The sequence below is a fragment of the Lagenorhynchus albirostris genome, chromosome 3 (assembly GCF_949774975.1).
Source record: "Lagenorhynchus albirostris chromosome 3, mLagAlb1.1, whole genome shotgun sequence".
NCBI lineage: Eukaryota > Metazoa > Chordata > Mammalia > Artiodactyla > Delphinidae > Lagenorhynchus > Lagenorhynchus albirostris.
Genome location: NC_083097.1, coordinates 108,755,386 through 108,781,411, shown reverse-complemented (window position 1 = coordinate 108,781,411; position 26,026 = coordinate 108,755,386). Strand labels below are relative to the sequence as shown.

At 37.3% G+C, this 26,026-nt stretch overlaps 1 protein-coding gene across 3 annotated transcripts in view; it reads left to right on the top strand.

Annotated features, from left to right (window-relative positions):
• The window catches only part of RAPGEF6 (Rap guanine nucleotide exchange factor 6), a 219,340-nt gene that overhangs the window by 7,405 nt on the left and 185,909 nt on the right, over positions 1-26,026 (top strand). For all 3 annotated transcript variants that reach the window (XM_060143537.1, XM_060143536.1, XM_060143538.1), the window contains exons 2-4: positions 18,625-18,695; positions 19,652-19,708; positions 25,398-25,481. In XM_060143537.1, the coding sequence (XP_059999520.1) occupies positions 18,625-18,695; positions 19,652-19,708; positions 25,398-25,481 (212 nt within the window). The remainder of the gene's footprint in view (positions 1-18,624; positions 18,696-19,651; positions 19,709-25,397; positions 25,482-26,026) is intronic.

Sequence of the window (26,026 nt, the reverse complement as noted above, 5' to 3'; positions counted from 1 at the left end):
AGGAGGACATTTCATAGAGAAATCCCTAATCATTAATATCAGGTACTATAGAGAGTTCAAGCAAGGTGAGGACTCATAAATTCTTCGGGTTGCATCCATCAGAATGGTTTCAGTGGACTGAATACAGAGCCTGACTGCAGTGGATTAAAGTGAGAATCAGACCCAAGAAAGTGAAGGCAGTAAGTTTACTGTTTGTGAGTTTGGCTCTGAGGGGAATGGGAAAGATGTGAAGTCCTCCATTATCTTCTGCCTTATCGACCCCCACCCCCAAACACATGCATTTTAAACTACTTATATAAATATCCTAACACAGTACTTTTTTAAAAAAATTTTTTATTGGAGTAAAGTTGCTTTACAGTGTTGTGTTTCTGCTGTATAGCGAAGTGAATCAGTTATATGTATACATATATCCCCTCTGTTTTAGATTTCCTTCCCATTTAGGTAACCACAGAGCATTGGGTAGAGTTCCCAGTGCTATATAGTAGGTTCTCATTAGTTATCTTTATACATAGTAGTGTATGTATGTCAATCCCAATATCCCAGTTCATCCTACCCTCCCCCTTCCCCCCTTGGTATCCACAAGTTTGTTCTCTACATCCGTGTCTCTACTTCTGCTTTGCAAATAAGTTCATCTGTACCATTTTTCTAGGTTCCACATATAAGCGGTATTATACGATATTTGTTTTTCTCTTTCTGACTTACTCTGTATGACAGTCTCTAGGTCTATCCACATCTCTGGAAATGGCACTATTTCGTTCATTTTTATGGCTGAGTAATATTCCATTGTATGTATGTACCACATCTTCTGTATCTTTTTGAATTATGGTTTTCTCCGGGTATATGCCCAGGAGTGGGATTGCTGCATAATATGGTAGTTCTATTTTTAGTTTTTAAGGAGCCGCCATACTGTTCTCCATAGTGGCTGTACCAATTTACATTCCCACCAACGGTATAGAAGGGTTCCCTTTTCTCCACACCCTCTCCAGCATTTATTGTTTGTAGATTTTTTGATGATGGCCATTCTGCCTGGTGTGAGGTGATACCTCATAGTAGTTTAGATCAATAGAAAAGGATAGAAAGTCCAGAGATAAACCCACGCACCTATGGTCACCTAATCTATGACAAAGGAGGCAAGAATATACAATGGAGAAAAGATAATCTCTTCTATAAGTCGTGCTGGGAAAACTGGACAGCTACATGTAAAAGTACGAAATTAGAACACTCCCTAACACCGTACACAAAAATAAAATTAAAATGGATTAAAGACCCAAATGTAAGGCCGGACACTATAAAACTCTTAGAGGAAAACATAGGCAGAACATTCTTTGACATAAATCGCAGCAAGACCTTTTTGACCCACCTCCTAGAGTAATGAAAATTAAAAAAAAATAAATGGGACCTAATTAAACTTAAAAGCTTTTTCACAGCAAAGGAAACCATAAACGAAATGAAAAGACAACCCTCAGAATGGGAGAAAATATTGGCAAACAAAGAGACCGGCAAGGGAATAATCTCCAAAATATACAAACAGCTCATGCAGCGCAATATCAAAAAACAACCCACTGAAAAAATGGGCGGAAGACCTAAATAGACATTTCTCCAAAGAAGACATAGAGATGGCCAACAAACACATGAAAAGATGCTCAATATCACTAATTATTAGAGAAATGTAAATATCCTAACACAGTACTTTTCAACCTGGGCTACATATGTTTTTCAACCTGGGGAATTTTTTTTTTTAATGCCCAGGCCCACCCTTCATTTCTTGAATTAGAACCTTCTGGAATGGAGTATCAAGCATTGGTATTTATAGAAGGCTCCTTAAGTAATTCTAATATATAGACAGAGATTAGAAGCATTGTCCATTGTGCCATATTCTTTCTGTGTGCTTTATATAGGGTGGGAAAGTGTTTAGGGCCCTGGAATTTGGATTTGGATTTGGACAAGCCTACTTCAGATCTGGGCTCTAGCACTGAGAATTTGAGTGACCCTAGGAAAGTTACCTAACTTTAAGATTGAATATCTTTGGGGGATTGTTACGTGGACTGAATAAGATAATATATGTAAGTATTTATTTAGCAAAGTACCAGTCATAATGAGCACTCAATAAATGTAGCCATACATATTAGTTTGCTATTTCCTTTGTCTAGAACACCATCCTCTCATTTGACAAATCCAGATTCCTCACTGAAATCTCATCTTCCACTCCTTCTCTGTGTCCCTTCCTCTGCCATAGCAGTTACTGTACTGTGTTATGATTACTAGCATGTTTGTCTCTCTGGCTGGACTGTAAGCTCCTTGAAGACAGTGACTATTTCCTTATCTCCCAGTTTCCATCATGCAATACTTGTTACATAGTAGGTAGCCAAATATTTGTAGCGCAAATGACTTTAAAGAGAAAAGGAATCTGAAAAATACTGTTCCCCTATTTTTCTAGTAGTGATTTTTGTTGGTCTGATACTTGAAGTGCTGGGGGAAAAAGACTGATGAAGTTTGGCACAATGGCAAAATTTGCCATTAATATCCTCTTATTAAAATAAGAATAATGTACAATTACCATAAAGAAACTATGTGTTTTACCTGGCAGTTCTTCAGAGACAGTTCAGAGAGAGGAACTTAAGTCATACCTTGAAACAGGAACTTCTTTTTTATATGGCTTTGAAACACATTTCCAGTTTTAACTGCAATGCCAGTTTTAACTTTTCATGTGTTTTTAACCAGGTGGCTTAAAACTTTTGCTGGGCAAATATTTCATGCTCAGCTAGATGTTAATGTAATTGCCTATTCACAATCCAGAAAAGGGTTTTGTTAAAAAACAAACAAAAAATAGCTTATTTTTGTTACCAAAAGTTAAAGAGGGAACTTGGACTGAAAGAATGTAAACTTTAGTATTCTTGTAATTATTTGTTAATCTATTTCAGAATTTAGAGTATTGGTTTTTAAGTGTACACTTGTAGAGATTTTTTCTTAATTGGCAAAAATGTACCATTGTACTTGGAGTCGTTTTTGAGTGGGTCACTGTGTGCATCCTTGAGGGTGGCAGAACAAAGATTCTGTTGTGCTTTTCCACAGCAGATGCACATTCAGAGGGTTCCTTGGAAAATAAGAGAACTTATTTATGCTTCTGGGCCCCTCTGACCTTCATTTGTAAGCTAAACTGTATAGAAAGGGAATACTAGATCTGGATGGGGCCTTTATTAGACGGTTCTTTTGCATGACACCTAATTTTACATGTATTGGAGATTCCCAACTTGAGAAAAAAAACTGTGGCCATTCAGGAGTTTAGATACCATAAAATCTTGTTTTTGAGAGATGAGGATCTTCCCTGAGAGAGAATTCTGCAAAGAGGAGGAGCAGCCAGGCATGGTGAACTTGACTGACAAAGTCATGTTCTTTGAAAGGGATGTAGGATTGTGAGCTCTGTAACATTGTAGTTATCATTTGGCTTTACCTTGAACTGGCCTGTATAAGCTGAGGTCTCGCTGTAAATAAAAACTGAATGAGCCACTTTATTAAGAACTTGAGGTTATGGAGGCATAAGCAGCCCCCATTTGATGTTCACTACTACCAGACATTCTCCACTACTTTGCCCCAAACTGAAATTTTGGCAGCCCTAGGGCTTCTGGCTTTGACATGTGGCAGAGGCAGTGGGACTCGTTGGACAGGACACTTAGTACATAGCAGAAGTAGCAGCACCACCTAGCATGTATTTGTGAACGTATGTATATGTAGCTCTTCCAAAAATACTTTAGCTGATGGTTCAATAGCTAGTGAAATGGGTTGCATACAGATAAAGGAACTGAACTTGAGAGAGGTAAAATGTCTTGCTCAAGGTCACATGATTCATCAGTCACTTCCTCAGTCCAGTAGTGCCCCACTGCTTTCTCTTTATCAGTGAACTTTAGGTTACATTTTAAGCTTTGAACTGTGTTTTTTTACTGACATCTATATAGAGGCCTAATATTTTCCTAAATAAATGTCTCTCATTTAATTGTGACTGTACTATATGAAGTATAATACTTTAAGGTGCCTGTGTCAATTTAATGGAAGTTTATAATTCTCAAGTTTTGTGTAGAATGAAAACAGGTGTGCTTGATATGTGATTTTTTTTATACCATTCTGTTTTATAACTTGTTTTCAGAGGATGGTAGCCTGTTCTAGTTTGGTTTCTTAAAAGCATTCATTTAATACGAGAAGGCTTCATCATAGTATATTTTTTAGAAAAGAGTTTATAAGTGTCACAAGTGGCAACTGAAGTTTGGATTGCTTATGAGCTCCTTAAATGACTCTCTGAGGCAGAGTTGAATGCATGCTTTTTTTGTGGAAGACTGCCTGATGAATGTGTGGTAAATATTTTTAAAGTCCTGTTTTTAAGTGCTAGGGATAAAAGATTAAAGTTCTTAGGGGAGGAGATGGGCAAGTACACAGACAAAATACAGCCTGGTTAAGTACTGTGATAGTTGCACATATCAGGTGCTCAGGAGTTTTGTAGGAGGGCTGTTGGGAGACAGGAGTAAAGGGTAGGTAGGTGTCATTCAAATTGTTTTAGAAAAGGGAACCCTGACATGAGTATAGATTTGAATATATAAAAGTTAGGTGAAGAAGGAACAATGTGTGTTTCCTGAAAAGGGAACAGCATTTTCCAAGGCCACAAGATGAGCTTGGTATGAACATGCAAGTTGCCTGTGTAGCTGGAACATTGGGACAAGAATAAGTAGTAAAATAGGTGAGGCTGCAGGCATGGTCAGGATCCAGAACATGAAGGGCTGTGTTCTCCTTGTTAAGGAGTTTGCATTTTCTTTTTAGAAAGATCACTCTGGCAGCACTCTGAAGAATGGATTACAGGGGGCCAGACTAGAGGCAAGAAGGCTGTTTTCTGTTATCCAGTAAGAAATAATGAATCCCTAAATTGCTCCAGTTGAGATGAGCAGAGATGTTTAGAAAGTAGGATTGATAGATTTCCTACCAGAGCCATTGAAGGTGAGTACTGTCACCTAAATCAGGGAACTGAGGAGCAAGACACAGCTAGGGATGCAGATAATCAGTTTAACTTTGGATATTTGCACTTGAGTTGCTGAGGAGTCACCCAGGTGAAAGTGTTCAGCGTGCAGTAGAAAGTGTAGGTTGTTTATTACTTCTCCATTAATTAGCTGGTATTCTGTATAGAAGAACTTTCCCCACTTGCCCCTCTCCTCTTTCTCTAAAAAAAAAATCACTGAATTCAAGGATTATTTTTGTATTTTTAATATTGTCATTGTTCTTTTTGATTCTTAGGTTGCCCCAACTTTAGCCACTGGGAGCCCTTTCTAAGTCAGCTCCTTTTGGCGTGAGCCAGTAGTCTTTAAGTAATACTTTACTTTCTGGCCCAAAAAGGTGTTCCAGGCTTTTACTTTCCTTGCTCTACTACTGAAATCAGCCGTTTATGGGATTGGCCAAAAAGTTCGTTCGGTGTTTTCCGTAAGATGGCTCGCTTAGTTGTCTTTATCTTCATGTGAAACAATTTTGTTAGATTGTATTGTGATAGCTGTCATGTCAGCGTGCATTTTTAAAAAAACATCAAAATTGGTGAATTTTTGTGTAGCCATTTTAATATTGAAGATGGAAGAAAACAACTTTTTTGGCGTATTATGCTTTTATTCTTTAAAGAAAGGTAAAAACACAACCGAAACACAAAAAAAGATTTGTGCAGTGTATGGAGAAGGTGCTGTGGCTGATCGAACATGTCAAAAGTGGTTTGCGAAGTTTGGTGCTGGAGATTTCTTGCTGGACGATGCTCCACGGTCAGGTAGACCAATTGAAGTTGATGGCGATCAAATCGAGACATTAATTGAGAACAGTCAACGTTATACCATGCTGGAGATAGCCGACATATTCAAGATATCCAGATCTTAAGCACTGAAAATCATTTGCACCAGCTTGGTTATGTGAATCACTTTGATGTTCCACATATAAGTTAAGCGAAAAAAATCTTCTTGACTGTATTACCGTATGCGATTCTCTACTTAAACATAATGAAAATGTTCCGTTTTTAAAACAAATTGTGATGGGAGATGAAAAGCGGATACTGTACAATAATGTGGAGCAGAAGAGATCATGGGGCAAGCTGAATGAACCACCACCAACCACACCAGAGGCCGATCTTCATCCAAAGAAGGTGATGTTGTGCATATGGTGCGATTGGAAGGGAGTCCTCTCTTATGAGCTCCTTCCAGGAAACCAGAAATTCCAACAAGTACTGCTCCCAGTTAGACCAACTGAAAGCGGCACTCGACGAAAAGCATCCAGAATTAGTCAACAGAAAGTGCATTATCTTCCATCAGGATACCACGAGACCACATGATTTTTTTTATGACCAGGCAAGAACTGTTATAGCTTGGCTGGGAAGTTCTGATTCATCTGCCGTGTTCACCAGACATGGCACCTTCAGATTTCCATTTATTTCGGTCTTTACAAAATTCTCTTAATGGAAAAAAATTCCATTTCCTGGAATACTGTAAAAGGCACCTGGAACAGTTCTTTGCTCAAAAAGATAAAAAGTTTTGGGAAGATGGAATTATGAAGTTGCCTGAAAAATGGCAGAAGGCAGTGGAACAAAACAGTGAATACATAGTTCAACAAAGTTCTTGGTGAAAATGAAAAATGTGTATTTTATTTTTACTTAAAAGCCGAAGGAACTTTTTGGCCAACCGAATATCTGAGGAACCTGGGTTCCTTTTAGTAGGAAATGGTATTTAGAATCCATGGTCTGGGCTCCAGGTGTGGTAAGTGTTATATAGCCCTTTATTGCCATTTTGCAGAATATATTTACACCTTCACGGATGATAAAACCAATGGAATGGAGTTCTGTGTTTAATGTATGGGCTTGTTAACTTGGAGATATTGTTGAAAATCTTTAAAATAGCTTTAATTGTCTGCTGAACATAATTTAACCTTTGTTTTGTAATTTTGTAATACACATTTGTTACCATGTGATAGTGTCCATGCTATACATTTAATAGGTATTATTTTATTTTATGTTTAAAAGGAAGCAGTTTGTCATTCCTATTGTACAAAAAATAAATGTTAAGCAGATTATCCAATGTTACATGGTTAGTAACTGATAGAGGCAGAATTTGAAACCACAGCTGTCTCCACAGTCCAAGTTTTTAACCACACTGTTAGGCTGAAGGCAGCCCAACGATAATTTGGGGAAGATTCTTCAGCATAAGTTTTGATTATACAACTACAGCTGCAGAATATGTATATCTTGGGATTGAATCTGTACTAACCATAGAGATCCATCCTGAGAGTTTTTTAATTGTTAAAATTGCTGGGATAACGAGTAAAATATCTTGGTTAATGAGTGTTTTAGATACTTGATGTTGTATTGAAAGTTATATGTGATGACTTAAGCCTATCATAGGTAAGAAATAAACTAGTTTTAGACTTTGAGAAACAAAAAATTCAGAATTGCTCTAAGCATTCCACTTTGAGTTTTCCAAGTTTTGGTTGGTTTTATAAGCATGTGTAGAGCAGCAGTCAGCCGAATTGAGAGATGGAGTTGCTGAGAGAAGCGTACTGCTTGGTACAGTGTTGACGAAGGGGTTAGAAATCCCAAAGTGCTTAATTAGAAGTGTATACTTAGCAGAATTATTAATTCCTCATACATACAGAGCTGCAAATATGAATTGAATATTTCATTTAACAGTGAAATTGAAAAGTCATAGAATATGCCTACAGTAAATGCATTAGGTATGGATCACTTGAAGGGCAGTTTGTAGGATGGCAGTGGTCTCCCCCACCTCAGCTTACCTTCACTCATGTAACTGACTGGCTGAGAGGGTATGGCTGATATGTTTTAGGAAGCACTGAGTCATCACCGCTTCCTCACCTTCTTTTTGCCCAAGTAGAACTTATTATTTTTATTCTCTAATCCTGAGTTGGTATTTGTTCTTCTAATACCCCTGGATAATTTCTGCAGTATTTTGTAGTTACAGAACCAGTGGCTGATCTAGGTGTTACTGATCTGGAATGTCATAAATTCTGAGTTTTTTCATCTTCCTCATGATTTCCCTCTTTCACGTTGAGTAGAGCAGCTTTCAAGTGCACACTAAATAATTAACGTCACTTTGAATATAGCATTTAAATTTTTTATTACCAAGAAATATCTGCAAGACTTCCAGTCTGCCTCTGTCAGGGTTGTTTGTTTGTTTGTTTTGGCTTTCTATAATAGCTTTTATTGATCTTGGACATACCAAAAGCCTAACAGATAGTGCAGTACCTTTAGCCTGTCTCAGAGATAATTGGTACAGAAACCACAAGAAACCTGTTTCTTTTTTTTTTTTCCAGGCAGGAATTAACACTTTTTTTTTTTTTTAACATCTTTACTGGAGTATAATTGCTTTACAATGGTGTGTTACTTTCTTCTGTATAACAGAGTGAATTACCTATATGTATACATATATCCCCATATCCCCTCCCTCTTGCGTCTCCCTCCCACCCTCCCTATCCCACCCCTCTAGGTGGTCACAAAGCACCGAGCTGATCTCCCTGTGCTCTGTGGCTGCTTCCCACTAGCTATCTGTTTCACATTTGGTACTGTATATATATCCATGCCACACTCTCATTTCGTCCCAGCTTACCCTTCCCCCTCCCCGTGTCCTCAAGTCCATTGTCTATGTCTGTGTCTTTATTCCTGTCCTGCCCATAGGTTCTTCAGAACCATTTTTTTTTTAAGATTCCATATATATGTGTTAGCATACGGTATTTGTTTTTCTCTTTCTGACTTACTTCACTCTGTATGACAGTCTCTAGGTCCATCCACCTCACTGCAAATAACTCAATTTCGAAGAAACCCCTTTCTAAGACCAGCATTACACAGTCAACAACTATCAATACTTGCTGTCCTGCATAAACCAAAACCATAACCACTCACATCATATGAGAGAATCAGTTTGCTACTACAACCATCCTTTGTTCTGGGAGATTATTTTCTGTCCTTTCATAAATGCTTAACATCTTGTGACCCTAAAACCAGGTGCACTGGAGGGACCAGGATTTACTGGACATCTCAGTGCTTGCGTTCCTCCTCATTAATAGGTTATCAGCCAAATAACCCGAGTGGCATAGATCCTACCAATAAGCCACTTGTTCTAAACTTTCTGTGCATCAGAACCACCTGTAGGGCTCATTAAACCACAGATAGCTAGGTCTTACTCCCAGAGATTCTGATTCACTAGGTCTGGGATGGAATCTGAGAATTTGCATTTTTTGCCGAGTTCCCAAGTGATGCTGATGCTGCTACTGTAAAGGTCTTTCAGGGTTGTTACTTACACGTAGCGGAACCCAATTCTGGTCAATTTAAAGAAAAGGAATTTATTAAAAGGATAGTGGGTAGCTACAGAATTGTTGGGAGTGCTGGAGAAATAGACTTGGGGCTAGACAACTATGATCCATACTCTTTATCACATATTTGGTAAAGATACTACTGCTGCTAGCACTGAACACAGCTTGCACTGCTGAACATCTATACTGTACACTGCATGTGTACACAGACCCTTCAACCACTAGCTGCCAAAGTGGATTCTGGATAGTTCTTGCTTCTCGGTATCACTAGATTAACAGTTTATGATGAGTATATGTGATTGGTAGTGCTTGGGTCATTTGCCTGTGCCATAGTTTTATGGAAGGTTGGAAAAGTGAAAATCTGATATACTCAGTTTCCACCAAAACTCATAAGTTGAGGTATTTGCTAAAGAGGTGTTTATTCATGGCTTGACTTCTTTGTTAGATATTTTGACCATATGCAATAGGAGTTGACAGAGTATTGCCTGGGAACCAAATTAGCCTACCAACTATTTTGCAAATAAAGGTTTATTGGAAGGTGCCCACACCCATTCATTTACATTTTTTTTTTTTGGTTGTTTTCATGCTACAAAGGCAAAGTGGATTAGTACTTGTGACAAAAACCATATGACCCAGAAAACCTAGAATATTTATTATCTGACCCTTTATAGAAAAAGTTTGCCAACCCCGGATAGGAGTAATCCTAATACTTCTATTCGGTTCCATGCAGTCACCATTTATAGATGCTGTTGGAGAACTGCGTGTAAAATGGCCAAATTGTCAAAGATTGGAGACAAATAAAGGGCAAACTTTTAGATAATTTGAAGGACTTTTAGAATCTGTAGTTCATCAACTTTGTCAGACTTTCTTCAGGCAGAGAACTGGAGAACCATGTGTATATTTCAAAACTTGTAAATTATGTTCTCACTTAGACTTTAAAATGGAAAAGTGAATTCCTAATTCTTTGTCAGCTATTCATGGCATCATCAGTGATGTACCAGAGATGTCCTCTGACTTGAAAACAGAGGAAATGATATGACATAATTCAGTTGAGGATCTCAGGAAATTCTGGGACTCCTGGACTCTAGCCTACCCTCATTGGGCAGGTCAAGTTATGGATTTCTAATTCTGTTTGTCAAGACATAACCTTTCCAGTTTTCAGACCTTGTTTGCCACTAAAACAAAATTGTCTTGATGTTAGAAAATAACAAGCACATTTCCATGGGATAGGCATTTTGTGGGTGTCTGACCAGGTTATGATGACTCTTAATTCAAAGGGTGGGGCCCCAGCAGCTGTGTTTGTAGTATATGACTACACCTACCAACCACTGTTTTGGAAGTTCTAGCTCATGCATTAAAGCTAGGGGGGAAAAACAAGTATGTACATACATAGATTGGGGAGGAAATACTAGTGTTCTTGTTCACAGGAGATGTTACTGTATATGTAGAAAATCCAAAAGAATCTACAAACTGTGAAATTTATTAAGGTTTATAGTATACATCTTAAACTTATCACAATCAACCTTCAAGTGATATTATACTATTTCTTATATAAGAACCTTACAATACTATACTTGCATTTTTACCTCCTGGCCTTTGTGCTGTTGTGATGCATTTTACTTGAACACATAAATAAACCTCATAATTCATTGGTGTCGTTGCTGTTGCTTTAAATAGTCAATTGTCTTTTAAATAATTAGAAAAAAGATTTATATTTACCCATGTAGTTACCATTTTCCAGTTTTTCTTCATTCCTTTGTGTAGCTCCAGATTTCCATCTTGTATTGTGTTCTTCTTTTATGAATGACTTTTAACATTTTTTATAGAGCAGGTGTGCTGGTGATTGACTGACTCAACCTTTGTATATATGAAAAATATTTTGCCTTCCTCTTTGAAGGGTATTTTTCTGGGAATAGTATTCTAGATTGATAGTTTTTTTCTTTTGTGACTTTAAAGGTGTTACTACAGTGTTGTCTGGATTGCGTTGTTTCTGACTATTCTGTATTCTAATGATCTCGCTGTGTAATTTATCTTCTTTGGCTGCTTTTATAATTTTATCATTTTTTAAGCAATTTGATTATGATCTTTGCAGTTGTTTATTTCATATTTCTTGTGCTTGGGTTTTGTTGAGCTTCATGGATGTGCAAGTTTATAGTTTTTATCAAATATGGAAGATTTTCCACCATTCTCCAAATTGTTTTTTTGTTCTTTGTCTTCTTCACAGTGACTCCAGTTATACTTCTGTTAGGCCTGCTTAAAGTTGATGCCTGTCCTACTGTTCACATTTTTGTGCTCTGTTGATATTTTTTCCATATTTTCTCCCTGTGTTTTATTTATTTATATTTTTAATTGAAGTATAGTTGATTTACAATATTATGCAGTGTTAGATCATACATACAACATAGCAATTCAGTATTTTTGTAGATTATACTCCATTTAAAGTTATTATAAAATATTGGCTGTATTCCCTGTGCTGTACATTACATCTTTGTATCTTATTTATTTTATATTTAGTAGTTTGTACCTTTTAATCTCCTACCCCTATCTTGCCTCTCTCCCCACTGGTAACATGTAGTTTGTTCTCTATATCCATGAGTCTGTTTCTGTTTTGTTATATGTATTCATTTGTTTTACTTTTTAGATTCCACATGTAAGTGATAACATGCAGTATTTGTCTTTCTCTGTCTGATTTATTTCACTAAGCATAATACTCTCCAGGTCCATCCATGTTATTACAAATGGCAAACTTTCATTCCTTTTCGTGGCTGAGCAGTATTCCATTGTGTGTATATATGTGTGTGTGTGTGAGCGCACACATACGTACGCATATTACGTCTTCTTTATCCATTCATCTGTTGATGGACACTTAGTTGCTTCTGTATCTTGGCTGTTGTAAATAATGCTGCTATGAACATTGGGTGCATGTACCTCTTTGAATTAGTGTTTTAATTTTCTTCAGATGTAAGCCTAGAAGTGGAATTGCTGGATCTTAACGGTAGTTCTATTTTTAGTTTTTGAAGGAAGCTCCATACTGTTTTTCGTAGTGGCTGCACCAATTTATATTCCCTTTCCTTACTAGGGCTCCCTTTTCCCCACATCTTTGCCAGAATTTGTTATTTGTGATCTTTCTGCTGATAGCTGTTCTGACAGGAGTGAGGTGGTATATAATTATGGTTTTGACTTGCATTTCTCTGATGATTAGTGTTGCTGATCATCTTTTCATATGCCTCTTGGCCATCTGTATATCTTCTTTGGAAAAATGTCTTTCATGTCTTTTTCTTCTGTCCATTTTCTCATTGGGTTGTTTCTTTGATACTGAATTATATGAGCTGTTTATATATTTTGGATATTAACACCTTGTTGGTCATATCATTTGTAGATATTTTCTCTCATTCAGCGGTCAATCGTCTTTTTGTTTTGTTGGTGGTTTCCTTTGCTGTGCAAAAGGTCTTATGTCTAATTAGGTCCCATTTGTTTATTTTTGCTTATGTTTCTGTTGCCTTAGGATACAAAAAACAATATTGCTGTGATTTATGTCAGAGTGTTCTGCCTATGTTCTCTTCTAGGAGTTTATGGTTTCAGGTATTACAGGTAGGTCTTTAATCCATTTTGAGTTTATTTTTGTATATGGTGTGAGGAAATGTCCTAATCTCATTCTTTTACATGTAGCTGTCCAGTTTTCCCAGCATGACTTACTGAAGAGATTGTCTTTTCCCCATTGAATATTCTTGCCCCCTTTAACTTAGATTAATTGACCATAGGTATGTGGGTTTATTTTTGGGCTCTCTATTCCATTTCATTGATCTATGTGTCCTTTTTTTGAGCCAGTATCATCCTGTTTTGATTACTGTTACTTTATAGTATAGTCTGAAGTGAGGGAGCATGATACCTCAAGCTTTGTTCTTTTTTCTCAAGGTTGCTTTGGCTATTCAGGTTCTTTTGTGGTTCCATATAAGTTTTAGGATTATTTGTTCTAGTTCTGTGAAAAATGTCATGGGTATTTTGATAGGGATTGTATTAAATCTGTAGATTGCTTTGGGCAGTATGGACTTTTTTTTTTTTTTTTTTTTTTGTGGTATGCGGGCCTCTCACTGTTGTGGCCTCTCCCGTTGCAGAGCACAGGCTCCGGACACGCAGGCTCAGCGGCCATGGCTCACGGGCCTAGCCGCTGTGTGGCACGTGGGATCTTCCCGGACCGGGGCACGAACCCATGTCCCCTGCATCGGCAGGCGGACTCTCAACCACTGCGCCACCAGGGAAGCCCAGTATGGACATTTTAACAATATTAATTCTTCCAGTCCATGAGCACAGGATATCTTTCCATTTCCTTGTATCATCTTCAGTTTCCTTTATCAGTGTTTTATAGTTTTCAGCATATGGATCTTTCACCTCCTTGGTCAAGTTTATTCCTATATATTTTATTCTTTTCATGCAGTTTCAAATGCAATTGTTTCCTTGCTTTCTCTTCCTGATAGTTCATCATTATGAGTGTATAGAAAAGCCACATATTTCTGTATATTAATCTTATATTCTGCAACTTTATTGAATTCATTTATTCTAATAGTTTTTTTGGTGGAAATTTTATAGAGTTTTCTATATAAAATATGACATCATCTGCAGATAGTGACAGTTTTTCTTCTCTTCCAATTTAGATGCCTTTTATGTCTTTTTCTTGTCTGATTGCTGTGACTAGGACTTCCAATACCATGTTAAATACAAGTGGCAGGAATCAGCATCCTTGTCCCAAGTTTCAAGTGTTCGAGAGCAGAAGTCCTGAAGGTTAAATCTGAACTGGTTCCATTTTCTCTAAGTGTGTGCTCCCCCCCAGCAACCTCGGCATTTTCACCCCAGAAGGTAGCAGTGCTGGACCATGAGAGGCCAGAGTGGGCAGTCGATATGGGTCAAGGTGCACACTGGGGCAGTCCCAGCACACTGGAATTCCAGACTGCTTCTGATCTGCTGTCCCCACGAATGCCAGTAATGGTTGCCCTCACCCCATTCAGATGCGGTGCTGGGTCTGGGCTGGCTCTGTCTGCCATAGCTGTCTACTCTACTTGGCTATGGCAGCCTTCACCCTAGTGGGGAGCTGTGCCATGGAGCAAGAGGGGCTGAAGCGGCCCTCAGCATGAGCCAGGGTGCACGTTTGGGCAGATGCAGGAAGCCAGCTAAAGTACCTGGCATTTTCAGTTGCTTTCTCCACCCTGTTTTGAGAGAAACCAAGCACGTGGGTGCTCTTCACTAGCAACGTCTAGATTTCTCACAGCCCCTGCTAGTCCCACTGGTCTTCAAGTCAGCCAAGAAGAGGACTTATCTTTCTGGTGTTGGACCCCAGGGCTGGGTTTCCTAATATGTGGTTCACACCCCTCACTGTTTGGGGAGGGTCTCTGAGCCCATGCAGTCCCCCTCCTCTGCTGTATCCCCTCCTAGGGGCACAGGTCCTCACCTGATTGCTTCTCCTCTTTTCTTACCTGATTTCATGTGGATCTTTCATTACAGCCTTGGTTGTATAAGAGCCTTTCTGCCAGTCTCCAGTTTGTTTTCAGTGAGAGTTGCCCCACATGTACAATAGATGTATTTTTGATGTGTTCACTGGGGGAGGTGAGCTCTGACTCCTCCTACTCCACCATCTTGATCTCCTTTCCCCATGTATTTTATTTTTTATTTCTATTTTTGTGTCTTTAAGTTTTTAAATCTTTTCTTCTACAGTGTCTTAATGTGTCACTTATCCCATCCAGTGTATTTTACATCTCAGTGTTGTTTTCATCTCTGGAATTTTTTTTTAGTGTCCCTTGTTATATAGTTAATCTTTTCTATATTTTCTTGAACATATGGAATATAGTTTCAGTAAGTTTTTAAATATCTTTTTGTATTCTGTTATCTGGTAATTACTGAGTTGGTGTTGATTTTTTCTCTCCTCCTTATGGGTCATTTTTCCTGTTTCTTTGCATGCCTGGTGATTTTTAATGGAGTACCAGAGATTGTGAATTTTATTTTTTTATGTGCTGGGTATATTTTATTTCCTGTAAATATTCTTTTGGGACACAGGTAATTTGGAAATCATATGACCCTTTGGGGCTCTTTTTTGAGCTATGCTACGTAGCACCAGAGTAGCATTTAGTGCAGTGTTAATTTTGCCCAGTACTGAATCCAAAGGCTTTTGAGTACTCTACTAAATGCATTCTGAATTATGAGATTTTTCCACTCTCCCTGGTGGGAATAGTAACTCTTCTGGTCCCTGTGTGAGTTTTGGGTATTGTTCCCTTTAATCCAAGAAGTTTAAACCTCAGAACTGTTGATGTTTTGGCCCAGAGAATCCTTTATTCTGGGGCCTTGTCTTGGGCATCATAGGATATTTAGCAGCATCTCTGGCTTATAGTCATGTGATGCTAGTAGTGCCCCACCTTCCCCTCTGAAAATTATGACAACCCCAAGTGTCTCCAGATATCACTATGTCACCCAGGGGGCAAAATCAGTCTTGATTGAGGACCACTACTCTAATCCTTTCAGATGGTTCTTTCCCTGAGTTCAGGTATTTCTTCATGTACATGGAAAGATCAGTACTCAACCTAGACTCAAGTGAGACCTTCTGTAGGTTTTCAGAACATTCTTTCTTTCTGTGTAGTATGCGCCCTCTCTGTCTGGCTCTGCAAACTTGAGCTACCTTCTACTCTGCAGGTGGCCAGCTACTTCTTCTCAAGATACAACCAGGTAGTAAGGTATGATAATTATATGAATCACCTCATTCGTAATGTCTTATCTCTTGAAAAATGTTTCATTTATTTATTATGATTTTTAGTTGTTTTAGATGGAAGGTAAGTCCAATCCCTCTTATTCCATCTTGAATGAAAGCTGAAGTCTCAAAAGTTGTCTTTTACTTTTGAAGGGATGTTTTGTAATACTTCTGACACTGCACCCCCGAAAACATTGAAGTGGCAGGTCTTTGAGCCCTCATAGAGTTAATATCTCACTTCCAGGAGTTCAAGTGTGTTACCCAAGACTCCAGGGTACCAGCCACTCCTTGCTCATTCTCTTGTTCATTCTGTTCAGTCAGCAAAATACATATATAATGTCTTAGGTGGTCTAGATGGCTTCAAGTTATATTATGGTAGAGACTGAGAAAGTTGCAGTAGCCCTTAGGCGAAACTGTAAGTTAATATTGTCCTGCACAACTGCCAACTGTTTCTTGTACTTTTTACTTTAGTAACTGGAATGGAAAAGAATACATTCACCAAATCAATACCTGAAGCTTAATTAATCATTCCTTCAACAATATTATGTCTGGGACTTGCAGCTGTGCCCAGAGCTAAAATTTGGTTAAGTGTATGACAGTCTATAGTCGTTTTTTAGGATCTGTCTGATTTTTGCAGATGATGCATGAGAAGGACTGTCACCCCTGCATACTTTTAAGCCTTTACTGGCGGCCCTAGTCTTTGCTTCTTTGCCTCTTTGGAAAAGCAATGTTGTCTTTTATTTACTATCTTGTTCTGGGGAATGGGGCAATTTCAGAGGTTTCCACTTGACTTTTTCCACTATGACAGCTTTTACCACATAGGTTCCTTTGTGGGAGTTAGTCTAACTGCCAGATAAAAAAATTCTAGTTATAAACTTGGGGAGTGGAGAGAGACAAGACTATTAGGTGGGTCTGTAGGCTCAGTGAGGTCACTATGAGCCAGACTTTTTCCAGGACTCTGTTTCTGACCTCAACTCAGAAAGTTTTGGCTAGGAGGTTGTTTCTTTTGCCCCACAGAACCTTGACTTGGATCATTCTCTTAGTTCTATTCAGCTGGTAGCTGGTCTGGTCTAAGAAGGAATCACATATCCGGTTCCTTGGTGCTGTTTCATGTGGCCTTTCTCTTTCAATGAGGCTATTTTGGGCTTCCTCACAACATTGGTGCTCTCAGGGTATTTGAATCTTAGAAGTTACACGACCTCACTTCTGGCACATTCTTTGGGTCAGAACAAATCACAGGACCAACCCAGATCCATGCGGAGGGCACCTAGATTCCTACTTTTGCTGAGGGAGTGACAAGGTCTCATTGCAAAAGAGCATATGGGATAAGACATATCATTGTAGTCCTCTTTGGAAGTACAGTTTATCATATCACTGCTCCATCTGCTGTCTTATAGAATTTTATAGACCTTTTTTAGGTCTATAGACTCATTTGCTATGGTTTCCTCTTTTAATCTATTCATCTCTTTATATATATATATATATATATATACTTAAAAATCTTTTTCCCTCTTATTTTGGTAAGGATTTAGCAGAGATGTGTGTGGTCGTTGAATCCATCATGGTTAATTGGCAGTTGTAAGCTTTGGAATCAGAGATTATTGCTTTTTTTCTTAGAGCTTCCTTGTTGTCTTAGTAGCATATTGGGGAAACAGGTTGTCTTATGTGTCTTTTCTTTTTTTCTCTCTGTCATTTGATAATTCTCTTGTTATATATCAAAGAGAGTAGTGTTTGGGAGCAGTCTGCCCTGGTATAAAGGCATTACTCCTTGTAAGAGAATAAGGAGGTAAATTTTACATAGAGAATTTAAGCTTCTTTATAATCACTGTGCATCAGCATTCTGTGGTAAAATACTCTTTTCTGTCAGGAATGTTCCCTGCTTCCACACTTTCCTTTTGCTATGCCATTGCTCTTAGCTGAGGTTATACTATACTACTATACGTTATTAACCTGGGTTTATTAATATCTAATTATCTGAATGAGGGCTAGAGAAATGTTCCCCAGTTCTTTCAGAGAGTGAACAATAGCATTGTCCCATTGGATGTCAGTTTTGTTTAGTGGTAGATTAATACCACCTTGAGTCTGTTTGAAAAGAGTTTTTTTTTTTAGAAAATCATATTTTAAGAGGAATATTGACAAACAGAATCATCTCCAGAGGAGATCAGTTAGGATGCTTAAAGATCTGGAACCTGCAAATATTTAGACTTTGTTATTTGGAGGAAAAAAAAAAAGACTTAAAAGAAGACAAGATAACTGTTTTCAAATATTTGGAGGTCACTAAAAAGGAAAGATTGCATCTGTTTAGAAATGAAATAGACTTTTATATGAAATAATGAGTTTTTTGGCATTGTTTGAGTAGAGGTTGTCAGCCATGCTGAGGAGGGGTTCCTGTGTGAGTTGAGGGAACTCTTCTAAACCTTTTCAGATCTATTGTAATTCAGAGATTTTGTGACTCTTCTGTAGTTAACAGTTGTGTCATAAATGGTTGTTTGCTTAAAATCAGAATTGTGGGATATCATATTTTAAAAAGTATATTTGAAAATTAATCTAAAGTCTTTTCTGTTCTACAGGACTTAAATACTATTTATTCTTATCTTCATGGAATGGAAATATTATCAAATCTCAGGGAACATCAGCTTAGGTAAGTGTGATGCTGTGTTTAAGAGCATGTGCTAAGGAGTTATTCAAATGAGTTTGGATAGATAGTTGCAGGGACCAAATCATTTAGGGGCTTTTTATAGGATATGCAAAGAAATGGGCCTTTCTCATTCCAGTTTTCCTTAGCCCTGGGACTTTGAGCAAGTCTTAACATATAAGCTGCAGTTTTGTCTTCCATAAAATAGGGATAAAAAGATTACCTTTGTTGCAGCATTTCGAGGATTAAATGAGAATATTTAAAGCAAAGTGCAGTGCTCAGTTTGTGCTAGCTAGTGAAAACAGAACTTTCTCTTTGTAGTTTGTATTGATATTTATTGTATCAAATGCTTGAGATGGGCATGGTATGATGTAGTGTTATATTAAAGTGGAAGGAACAAGACTCTTGATTTGGCATAAGCTCCTATGGACAGTACCCATAAACTTTCCGAACCTCATTTTTCTATTCTGTAAAATGAGTTTTCTCTCCTGCTACCTTGTCTCATTGTGATTATATTTGTAAAGATACTTTTGAGTGCTATAAGCACTAACTATTATAACTTTGCATAGTATTTTAATTAAACTGTGTTTTTCTTCCATGACCAGCTTACTTATCACTTTTTCTGGCTATTCTTTAAGTTTCTGGCTATGGACCAGATTCTAAATGTAATTGTTTGGAATTTATTATTTTCTGTTTTCTGTGTAACATAATTTAGATATTAGTATATGTCAAGTAAGTATATCAAGAAGAAAGAAAAAACTAGGGCATTAGTAGTAAAGTATTTTTAAATACAAGCAAATTTATATTTATTCAACAGATTTGTGTGTGTGTGATCATATTTTTAAACTCCAGTGAAAAATTTAGTGATAGATCTGATAATTTTCTGTTGTAATTATAACAATTTTTGAGACAATTCAAATAAAATAATTTTAAAATTTTTTACTTTTTAAAAAATATGTTAGATTAATGTCTGCGAGAGCACGCTATGAGAGATACAGTGGCAATCAAGTTCTTTTTTGGTAAGTAGTTCCATAATTAGCTTAAATTAATGTTTAAAATTTAGATTGTTAGCATTGAAATTCATTTGATTCTGGAACAGTTTCTGTAGAGGAGATTGAAATATATTCCTAAACTATGAAATATAATGTACATAGGGCTCACAGAAGGTGTACAGTGCAATGAAGTTTAATAAATACATACACCTGTGTAACTACTATGCAGCGAATATGTAGAACATATCAGCTCTTCAGAAGGCTCTAGTCAACTGTCTTGGAAAGGTAATCTAGTTCTGATGTCTGTCACCTTAGATTAGTTTTGTCTCTGTAAATTTCATATAGATAAAAATCTGTTGGTCAGGCTTTTTATACTTCACAAATGTTGCAGATTCTTCCATGTTTTTGCATTCATTCTTTTTCAGTGCTTAACAGTATACAGTTATGTGAAAATAACATAGTTTGTTTATCCTTCCCACTATTAATAAATATTTGGGTTGTTTCCAGTTTTTCTCTATCATGAATAGTAAGTTTCTATGAATATTTTATTCATGTGTTTTTGTACCTCTATTTACTCATTCTTCTTGGGAATATTCTTGGGAATAAAAGCATTGGAAATGCACATGCTCAAATTTAAGAGATTCTTTTTTTTTAATAAATTTATTTATTTTATTTATTTAGTTTTGGCTGTGTTGGGTCTTTGTTGCTGAGTGCAGGCCCTCTCTAGTTGCAGCAAGCAGGGGCTGCTCTTTGTTGCGGTGTGTGGGTTTCTCGTTGCGGTGGCCTCTCTTGTTGCGGAGCACGGGCTCTAGACACGCATGCTTCAGTAGTTGTGGCTCATGGTCTCTAGAGCTCAGGCCCAGTAGCTGTGGTGCACGGGCTTAGTTGCTCCACGGCATGTGGGATCTTGCTGGACCAGGGATCGAAACCGTGTTGCCTTCATTGGCAGGTGGACTTTCAACCACTGTGCCACTAGGGAAGTCCCAGGAGCTTGTAACATTAGAATCTAAAATATGTATTTCATTTTACCTCGTGATTTTGTTTTTTGTTTTCCTGCTTACTAATGATGATGAATGATTTTCATGTTTTTATGGGCTATTTGGATAGCTCTTTTATGATCTCCTGATTCAAGTTTTTGACCATGTTTTAGTTGGGCTATCTTATTTCTATTGATTTGTAGAAAATTTTTATGAATTCTATATCTGAGTCCTTTGTTGGGTACATAAGTTGTGAATATCTTCTCCCACTGTGTGGCTTGCTTTTTTTACTCTATTAATGGCATCTTTTGAAGAGAAGAAATTTCTTACTTTCTCAGTTTTTCCGCTTGTGATGAGTGCTTCTCATGTCCTGTTTAAAAAAACAAGATCTTTCCCTTCCTCAAGATTATGAAGATATTCTTCTCTGTTTTTCTTCCAAAAATTTTGGCAACAGTGATCTCTTTCATAATATGTATGCAGCTGGTATAGAGAAATGGTATTAACTTCAGTGTTTCATTGCACACTGCGTTTGTCATTATTTCTAATTACTGGATTCATATGGATTTTAATAGCTTTATTTGTTCATTTGTTGATTCATTCACTTACTATTAAATGTTTGTCTGCTATGCATTATGCTTAGCCTGGTGTAGAGTGGTGGGAAGAAATGGGATTTGTCCTTATGAGTTTATTGTATAGTGGGGGAGAGAAAGTTAATTAAAATAGCTGCACATATTTAAGTGCTATCAGGGAAAAGTACAGATTTATAGATAAGTGGAACAGAATTGAGAACCCAGAAATAAACCCTTATATTTATAAACAGTTTCTGTGTGCTTTATTTTTAATGGCCTTGTAGCTGTGTAGCTAAGATGTGCACACAATGTGGGTATAACACAACTGAGTATTAAAAAGGAACCACCAGTGAACAGTTTATTTTTGATGAAGGTACTAAAGCATTTCAATTGGGAAAGCATAGTTTTTTCAACAAATGGTGCTGGGGTGATTGAGTGTTTATATGCAAAAACTTAATTTAGATTCTTATCTTACACCACACACAAAAATTAATGAGATATTCACTTTACACCCATTAGAATAGCTACAGTTGCAGGCGTGCGAAATGGGTAAAGGGGATCACCTGTATGGTAATGGATGGAAACTAAATTTTTGATAGTGAGCATGCTGTAGGGTATACAGAAGTAGAAATACAATGTACATATGTTTTTTTGGTTTTTTTGTGGTACGCGGGCCTCTCACTGTTGTGGCCTCTCCCATTGCGGAGCACAGGCTCCAGACGGCCATGGCTGTGCGGCCAGGCTCAGCGGCCATGGCTCACGGGCCCAGCCACTCCGCGGCATGTGGGATCTTCGCAGACCGGGGCACGAACCCGTGTCCCCTGCATCGGCAGGTGGACTCTCAACCACTGCGCCACCAGGGAAGCCCTGTACATATGAAACATATGTTGTAAACCAGTGTTACTTCAATTAAAAATATATTTTAAAAAGTAGCTGCAGTCAAGGGTAAAGAAGATGTGGCACATAGATACAATGGAATATTGCTCAGCCATAAAAAGAAACAAAATTGAGTTATTTGTAGTGAGGTGGATGGACCTATAGTCTGTCCTACAGAGTGAAGTAAGTCAGAAAGAGAAAAACAAATAGTGTATGCTAACACATATATATGGAATCTAAAAAGAAAAAAAAAAGGTCCTGAAGAACCTAGGGGCAGGACAGGAATAAAGACGCAGATGTAGAGAATGGACTTAAGGACATGGGGAGGGGGAAGCGTAAGCTGGCACGAAGTGAGAGAGTGACATGGACATGTATACACTACCAAATGTAAAATAGGTAGCTAGTGGGAAGCAGCCGCATAGCATAGGGAGATCAGCCCGGTGCTTTGTGTCTACCTAGAGTGGTGGAATGGGGAGGGTGGGAGATGCAAGACGGAGGAGATATGGGGAAATATGTATAGCTAATTCACTTTGTTATAAAGTGGAAACTAACACACCATTGTAAAGCAATTATACTCCAATAAAGATGTTAAAAAAAAGTATCTGCAGTCTAAACATAACAAGTGTTGGTGAGGATATGGTGACACCTGGAATCGTCATGTATTTGTGGTGCAGATGTAAGTATAGCCACTTTAGGAAACAGTTTGGCAGTTTCTTAAAATTTTACCATATGACCTAGTAATTCCACTTTTACATATTTACCCAAGAGAAATGAAAACACGTGCAGAGACTGTACATAGATGTTCTTAGTAGCACTATTCATACTAGCCTAAAACTCAACATAATTAAATTGTTCAGTGAATAGATAGATAAAATGCTCTGCATCTGTATAGTGGAATACTATTTGGCAGTGTAAAAGGGAATAAAATGCTGCTACACACTACAACATGGACAAACCTCAAGCATATTATGCTAAATGGAAGAAGCAAGATAGAAACATCACATATTACATGATTCCATTTATACGAACTGTCCAGGAAAGACAAATCTATAGAGATAGAGCAGGTTATTGGTTACCTGGGGCAGGGATTGACTGCAAACGAGGCATAAGAGATCTCTTTGTGGTGATGTTTGCACAGTTCTTTTCAATATCATAAAAGTCATTGAATTGTGCACTTAAAATGAGTGAATTTGTGGTATATTGATTATACCTCAGTTAAGCTGTTTAAAAATTAGTATAAAGAGTTACCCAAATCTGTATTTGGCTGATCATAAAACAAAGGAATTTCTAAAAAATGAATGTGGAAGTTAAGTAAAGAGTTTAAATTCAGAGATTAGTGGAAGCAGAGAAAAGAATGTGTATAGTTGACCTTAACTGGGAAGCAGCATGATAGAAAGAGTGAAAATAAACCACTGTTCAGTGCTTCGAGCAGAGAGGAAGAAACAGGAAGAGAGGGGTGTGGAGAGCCAGGTGGAGACCACCTTAATAGTTTTTGTTCTTTATTTTAGGAGCAGTGTGAAGCCTTTGAAAGGAGTAAGATCTGACAAGATTAAATATGCCACTCTTCTCTAGGCTAAATTATTCTTAGATTCATTTGCTTGCAAAGAGAAAGGAGATAGCATGGCCGCATGTTAAAAGACTTTCACTTTCCTTGTGTTTACTCATCAGATGCATTGCCAAACTGCTCTGAGAGTGGAATTCTCTGCAAGGTTTGAACAGTTTCTGATTCGTGAGCTGGCATGGCTCTCTTGGTAGTAGGAGTGAATTTCAGGATTTTTCCTCCGTTTATAGTAGAATTTGCTGACAACTTTGTGACTTTTTCAGCAAAGTGAGATAAAAATTAGAGGCTTATGGTAGCATCCAATCATAACTTTCTTCTGTCTTGATTTTGGGCAGAATTTTCTTTTACTGATTTTCATTCCTTCTTGTACAAAAGTCATGTTTCAAAAGAATTAGAAAGTAAAATTTCCAAACAAAGAACCTTAAGTAGGAGATTTTCAGCCATTTGTATCTTCCTTCTGTGAAGATGGAAGGGGTGGATATAAAGAACTTTAAAGTATCTTCTGGAAACTTGATGATACTTTTTTCTTATGGTAGGCAATAGGATTCACCCAGAAAGCTCATCCTGGGTGCTATGTAGAGTGGTTTGGAGGCTTAGTTTTCTGGGTGGAGGATGGTACTATTCATTGAGAATGAAAAAAATGAAGCTTGAAAGAAATGATAGGTAGATTTTGAACATGTTGAAGTTGACTTGTGTGTTAGATATACAAGCTAACATGTCAAGTCGCTAGCCAGATAGATATACAGTTCTCCAGCTCAGAGGAAATGTTTGTTTTATAAAATTAGAATTGTCTACATATTGGAATTAATTGAAGGTTTAGGTATGGTAAATTAAAAATACTTTAGAGAAAGAGGAAAAGATTACATTATAAAGTAACATCTAACAAGATTCTTGGTTTCCATTGGAGATTTAACTGAACTAAAAATAAAAATGATGATGGACTTAAGTCATCTGATATTCTTTTATCCCTCAGACACACATAAAGTGAAAGATTGGGTAGGCATTTAATGTATTTCTGTCAGAATAAAATTTAAGAGAAAGAGGTAGATCCAAATTATAGTTGAACATGAAGATGGAACATTGATAAACTTGTGAATTCCAAACAGTATTGTCTTTAATATACAATAAACTTGTAATATACATAAAAGTTATCAGAAATAGAATTTTTTTTTTAAGGTTTTTTTTTTGCAGTGCGCGTGCCCCACACTGTTGTGACCTCTCCCATTGTGGAGAACAGGCTCCAGACGCGCAGGCTCAGCGGCCATGGCTCATGGGCCCAGCCGCTCTGCGGCATATGGGATCTTCCCAGACCGGGGCACGAACCCGTGTCCCCTGCATCGGCAGGCGGACTCTTAACCACTGCGCCACCAGGGAAGCCCTAGAAATAGAATTTTTTAATATGCACATGTAGTACAATATTTAAGTTAATCTTCATCAAATGTGGTGATCCAGTACACAAAAATGAGGAATGGGAAGTTACTGATATAAATTAATAAGATAGAGCTAATAAACATGCATTTCTGAAGCCTATATCTTAAGCTAGTGATTATGTAAGATATGAACATGGTCTGTATGAAACCTTAGGCAACAAGCAAAATTTCCAAGGAGAGTTAATTTTTAATGATTTATGATATTATTAGAATATTTTTCATGTTTTGTATTTTGTACTGAATCCATATACATGTGAATGTGTGTATTTATTTACTCATCTATTTACTTATTCATTTAAACAGTTCAGAAACTATTGCCAGATGTTGGTATATCCTGCTTTCTGGATCTGTGCTTATGAAAGACTCCATGGTTTTGCCTCCTTGCAGGTATGTTTACATTTGCTGTTTAGTGCATGTGGTAGGCAAAGTTAGATTACAACTAGTTATTTTATTTCTTACGTTAAACTATTTTTATGTAGATGTGTATTTTCTCTTAGTAGGTGATACATTTTAGAAATGTCCTTGCTTTTTGGTACTATTTGAAGTACTTGGCAGGAATCAACTGATATTTCATATTTCTTGGGGGTATAATCTATAGTTTACACCATGGCATATTATACTTCTATTTGATCTTTAGTTGTATGTGAGATTTGATCTCATTTATCTGATGGTTTTGCATTCATTGCTGTTAGTTATAGGGAGGCAATATATCTTTATAGTTAAATCGTTTTTTAGAGTAATGCGAACTAGGGTAGTATCCTGATTTTGTCACTTATTAGTTTTATGACTTTGGACAAATTATAGTTTTCTTGTATGTAAGAGGATAATAATAGAACCTATTTAAAGTGCCTTATGAGGTTATAGCAAGCTACTACTCAAAGTTCTCAATGGAACTCTGTAAAAGTTGACATTCTAGAGCCAGACTGCTTGAG